At 35.1% G+C, this 6,000-nt stretch overlaps 1 protein-coding gene across 3 annotated transcripts in view; it reads left to right on the top strand.

The window, feature by feature from the left end:
- Positions 1-795: 795 nt before the first annotated feature.
- Positions 796-6,000, top strand: part of LOC149191131 (uncharacterized) — a 29,529-nt gene continuing 24,324 nt past the window's right edge. Inside the window, exons 1-3 of one of the 3 annotated variants that reach the window (XM_089413505.1) lie at positions 796-932; positions 1,198-1,218; positions 1,561-1,690. In XM_089413505.1, coding sequence (XP_089269631.1) covers positions 1,607-1,690 — 84 coding nt within the window. In that variant the 5' untranslated portion in view covers positions 796-932; positions 1,198-1,218; positions 1,561-1,606. The other 2 variants (XM_089413506.1, XM_089413507.1) reach the window with 2 other exon arrangements.

Below are 6,000 nucleotides of genomic sequence, written 5' to 3'. Positions count from 1 at the left end.
CCCACTTTACTAAAATTAGAGTTAGAGTTTAATCTCACATAGAAGAATATACGCCTTTTATTAAAATTTGCCCATCCACGTAATTTTTTTTTTTTTTTTTTCTTCTTCTGTTAAAAATAAATAAATTTAGAAACCTATTTTCAAATAAACACATCTATCATCTAAAAGAATTTATTCCAAAATAAGTACATCTATCAACATAATAACTCACTTTATTTTAAATATTTTTAATTGTTATAATTTCTTTTAAATTTAATTTATTATTATTATTTTAAAGCATAACATATTATCTTTTTAAAGTATTACAAATGTTACATACTTATACATACCTAATATTTGAGTTAGTAAGATTTTTGGAGTTTTTAGTAGATTTTTGGTAGGAATTTGACAAAAATTGTGGTTAAATCTTGATTTGTATTGTTTTAAACTCACTTTTTGATTGCATATATAAATTCCATACCCTCAAAAATCAATAAATCAATAAATCTTTAGACACTTTTTTAATTGTGAAAAAATTACCCATTAAATTTATAATTTCAATAAATTCCTGACAAATTATATCAAAAATAAACTAGAAAGCTTTTAAAAAATAATTGTTGACATTTCTATTAAAAACAAAACAACCACCGTAAGAATGACCTCCGCCATAAGCGTTCGCCTCATCACCTTATTTAAAAAAAAAGATGACATTCCAAACAATTGGAGAAGAAATGTAAGGCTTAGTACTTTAAAATATATATTATATATATTAAAGATTCCCAGGTGGTCCCTCCGCCAGGATCTAGATGCTTTTGTATTTTCATTGAGCACCGAAACCATTCCCACCATCAAAGTATTTATTTATTGACGAGAAGACAGCTGCAATAATTTTCAATAATTCAACAGAAGCTTTCAACTGTGATCTTCATAATTGGGCAGAGTTAATTGGATTAGCAGTAGTCTTTAACGCGACTTTTTGAAGGCTTTTCTGGCGATTTTTTCCGGTGAAAATCCGGCAGTAATTTATCGGAATCCAAGTTTGATAGCTAATTTCTGCACAATGAAACCGTCCCAGGGGTTTTTCAGGGTGCTGAATCCGAATATGCAGTTAAAAAACCATTTTAACTGCAACAAATCATGATTTCATCTCAATTTCTTCCGCCGGATTCCGTCACCGGAATCTCAAAAAGTCGCATTATAGACAACTCCATTGGATTACAGCGTTCTCCATTCTCTAGGGTATGTACTTGTGATCTCGATTTTTTCATACTTGGACTTCTTTAGGATGCGAGTTTTTGTCTTCATGATCAGGTTCTAGTTTTACTACATTGATCCCTGTTAAAAGATTTGGTTCAGTTTCATCTCCCCAATTTATGTTCCTGGAAAACACAATCTAGAACCAAGCTGACTTGACCTGATTTTAGCCCAAATAGGATTGCAGAATGTTGCTTCACTGGTATTCTACAGGCAATATGCGGATCTGTGAGTTTATGATCAGAGTCAATGGAAATGGTGTTTTAAATTTTGTGGATACTGAAAAAGTTAAGTACATTTACTATTTTTCTTCCTGTTGCCAAGCAGCTGCTGTCTACTAGTCCTTGCTTTATTTTGATTATCACTACAAGCTATGGCGAAGTTTAGATATGTTTCGCCTGACGAAGTTATGACACATAACACGGAGAGGAGTTGCTGGCTTATACTTGCCAATAAGGTATAGTTTATTTGTCCTATACGACTTTGTTGTTTTCCTTCTGAGAAATTAACTTCACCGGTCCTAAGGGTTGCTTTCCACTAAATATTCTTGCAATTATATGTAGATTTGATTTATTAAAAATAAATAAAATACCCAGACACAACACTAAGTGAATGGTCAAACGTAGCTGGAATTTTCAATTATCCCCAATAGAAACTCCACAGCTGCAAAGAAATCTGCTCAAGACTGGTTCAACTACAATCCGAACTGGCCCTTAGAAGTTAGAAGCCTTACCCCAGACGAGTTTTACTCCCAATATCACCCGAGGATTGAACCCAAACTCAAAGTGATTTTCCATGGTGAGCCCAACAAGTTTGAGAACCTGGATCTATTCCACCTGATCACCACTGGTTATCAGGTTTTTCGAAAAATGCATCAGATATTTCATTAAAATGATCTGCAAGTACATCAAGAATGATACATTGTTAAGCCAGAGGACGGTCACACATGTACCCTATCCCTACATAAGCAGATAGGGAACGCGTGTCCACTTTTGCTTCAATTTCAAACAGTTATACATTTTTTTATGTCAAAGGGGGCTTGTTGGGTCTCTGACAGCAAGGAGTTTTTATAGATCCCACTAGGGTTCATTTTTTCCAAGTGACATGTTTGCCTCTTGTGGGTTGGTGTACTTCCAAAAGGTATCATGTGAAAGGGGACTTGCTGGGTATGTGAAAGCATGGAATTTTTCTATACCCCACTAGGGTTCATTTTTGCTTGTTGTGGGTTTGTGTGCTTCTAAGGGGGCCATCAAATAGCAGAAGCCATTATTGCTGTCAAATCGGGTTTGCAGGTCATGTAGGTGGTAAATGCTCAGAATATTAAAGTCCAAAGGAAGCATCCTACAGTCTTTTCTTAAAGATATGCATTGATGCATAACCAACTCTGGTCCAAAGGCTGTTAGTTCTCCTAAGTGGACTGGATCAGTCGCCTCATGGTAGGTTTCTCAACACCGTCCTTTGTATACGAAGGAAATACCTGCCAGTATGATCACATCCCACACAGTCTTTCCTGCCCGTCGAATTATCCAGTTATCCCCATAAAGGATCCCTTTCATGTTGCTCATCTGGATTTTGCAACACTTGTAATGGTTAAGCTGGTACTGGAACTGGAATGCTCAAATACTGTAGGTATTTGCAGCCTGTATAAAATATTAACAACATAGAAACAATGACACAAAAATGATGAATAACTCACACAACACTAATTTTACATGGTAGAACCTTGACAATGTGTCAAGGAAACATCCTCGGGGCATGGTAAGGTATTTTATTTGTCAAGAAGAAAATCAGGCTTACAACCCACTCCACCCATCTCTTAAGCTGCCTTGATATATATATCTTGGCAGTGTTACATTGATTACACAAACTACTATCTATTTTGGAAACTAACACAGTTATACAAACTACCAAAAAATTTACATGAAGTAAATTTTGATTTTTACAATTTTTTTTTAATTATGTTGTCATGAATTTTAACAATCTCCACCTTGACAACAAATTTCCCTGATACATTGCCCAAGCCCTTTCATCACCTCCATCAATAACTTGTCTTACAAAATGGTACTTAATATCAATATGCTTAGTCTTACTCTGATAAGAGCACTTTGACCATCATGGAATACAGTTACATTGTCCTATGTTCTTCCAAGCTCACCCAAAAGACTCTTTAACCAAATTTTCTCCTTGCAAGCATGTGAGATAGCAATACATTCAGCCTTGGTAATAGATAAAGCAACTCTTTCTTGAAACTTTGACATCCAACTAATAGATCCTCTTGCAAGAGTAAAGACATAACCTGAAGTAGATCTCCTCTTGTCCAAATCACATGCAAAATATGAATCAACATAATTGAAAATAGGCCCACAAGGTGTAGAACAATTGGTGAATGGGTGCATTGTTAAGGCATTCCTTGTGTAATGGTCACTGGTTCGAAATCCCATAGGTGTATATCACACCCCTAGAGACACTGCACGATTTTAAGCTCCTCGTGATCTCTAGTCATGTGGTACCAACATGTTTCTCACTGATTGCTCAACCAACTTGATGATACTTCACTTAGACTACACCCCACAAATCAACACTCACATTATAAGTCTTAGTTAAGTCATATAGTGGAATCTTAAACTCAATCCAAAACCAAGCGTATCTTTGTCTCCTCAACAACATCCATTTTTATCCATAATAGAATTATAACATGAATTACATCACATTATGCATGTCAAGTAAGCGTCAGATAACACATGTGCACAAGAGATATATGGGAGTGGCTAACAACTCTACTCCACCAACATTGATATATATATATGTTGCACTGGCTGTGGGGACAGGGTGATGAGTTTTTGGGACAGCGAGAGTGCACCCCCAAATTTTCAGGGGACGACAGGTTGGGGATGGCAAGTGTGACAACTAATTTCATATTTATTAAAAAATTAAAATTAAAATAAAATTTAGTAATTCAACATAAACATGAATGATAAATTAAAATATAAAAATTAGAACTATTACTAATTTTGAAATTCAAATTACAAAATAAAATACTAAAGTCTAATACTATCTAATCATCATTGTGCATCACAAAAACAAATCTCGTCATCATTGCCCATTGTCAAGAACTTAAGAAGTACTATTAGTCTGCTACAACCTACAATCTACTACTGTCTACATAATCATTCTATGATGCATGATGAATCATTTCAAAATTTAAATAGCAGCTAAACTTTAAAGACTAAAAGTAAAATTTAATAAAACTGTAAACATGAACAAGTCATTAAAATTTAATTATAAATCCCAAATTAAGAGTCTAGAAATTAAGAACCTTGTGGGACCTGTCATCAATGTAATGTATATCATAATCATTCATAATCACTATTATTTACAGAGCACAAAGAGTATTACCATCCCGTCTATTTACCTTATAACATTAAGCGTTAAAGATGAGTTAGCCATTGTAATGTTAATTTCAAGAGTAACAAATGTTATGTACAAAAGTAATATTGTCATAAAGTCAAATGAATTATATATAATAAATGATGTTTATGTCAATGTATTCAGGGAATTAGTTGATTGGTTCCTAATATGAATAATGGAACTTGCTATGTATATAGACAACACCACTAGTAATTTAGTAGCACATTGATATACATCTTATCTCTCATCTAGTCTCTCCTACTTGTCTCTTGCATATTATTAACATGATATTAAACTCATGGTGATTCTGGCATAGGGAAATTTCTAAGATTCATGCCAAGAAAAGGTTTGTCATAGACATGGAGAAAGCGACAAGTTCAAATTGAAGGCAAACTAATTCATGGAATATAGTGACTGTAAACATGAATAAGTCATTAAAATTTAATTATAAATCCCAAATTAAGAGTCTCAGACTTTACCTTGTCACTCAACTCTTACCTCACCTGCAACCTTCACTCGAGTTATCTCAACTCTGTTTACTTTTGCCGCCGCGAATGGAGTTCTTTGTTCAACATTTACCTTAGCTTGTCATCTCAGACTTCGCTGGACTCTTACCTGCAACTCTCACAACTTGTGTTTACTCGCAACCTTCGCTCGAGCTCAGTGTTTATTTGCAACCTTCGCAGCCTGTGTTTACCTTCGTTGCCGTGTCTCTGTAACAATGTTTGCCTCCGATGCTGTCGTGTAGTGTAGTGTGTAGCATGCAATAGGTTTAGTTTAGTTGATAGGTTTATGTTGCAATAGGGTTTAGGTTTCAATTTTTTTTTTTTGACTGTAAAGTTTAGAACTTAGTTTTTCAAATTTAGTTTTTTAATATAAATTATTTTAAAGTTTAATGTGCATGATATTGGGGGATGCCCTAAAGTCCCCCGAAAAGCCCCTATTTTTTCGAGGAACGACCTGGGGACAACCTAGAAGTCCCCAAGTCTCCGATGGAGTCCTTGACTTATTGGGGAAGTTTTCGAGGAATTACAAAGTATTCGGATCGTCCGGACGAAGGAAACGCCATGAATTTTGGTGGGGACGGGTTCCCGTGCAACACACACACACACACACATATATATGACAATGTGCAAATGATTACAACCAGCCCGGTTCGGGTCTCCAACCAAGTTACTCGATCGGTTACAATCCAATACTATGTAATACAACACATAAGTTGCTGACAACCATGATGTTGTAGCTCAAACCATGCACACTAAACTACGACTCAAACTGTTCCCTAATAGCCCTTTGATTTGCTCTCTAATGAGCCCAGTTGGAGGAACAATTGCACATCCCAAAGAATATAAATCCCAA

The sequence above is a fragment of the Pinus tabuliformis genome, chromosome 3_1 (assembly GCF_031772625.1).
Source record: "Pinus tabuliformis cultivar Carrire ecotype Pingquan chromosome 3_1, CPIR1, whole genome shotgun sequence".
In the NCBI taxonomy this organism is placed as follows: domain Eukaryota; kingdom Viridiplantae; phylum Streptophyta; class Pinopsida; order Pinales; family Pinaceae; genus Pinus; species Pinus tabuliformis.
This window is presented reverse-complemented; position numbering and strand designations above follow the sequence as displayed.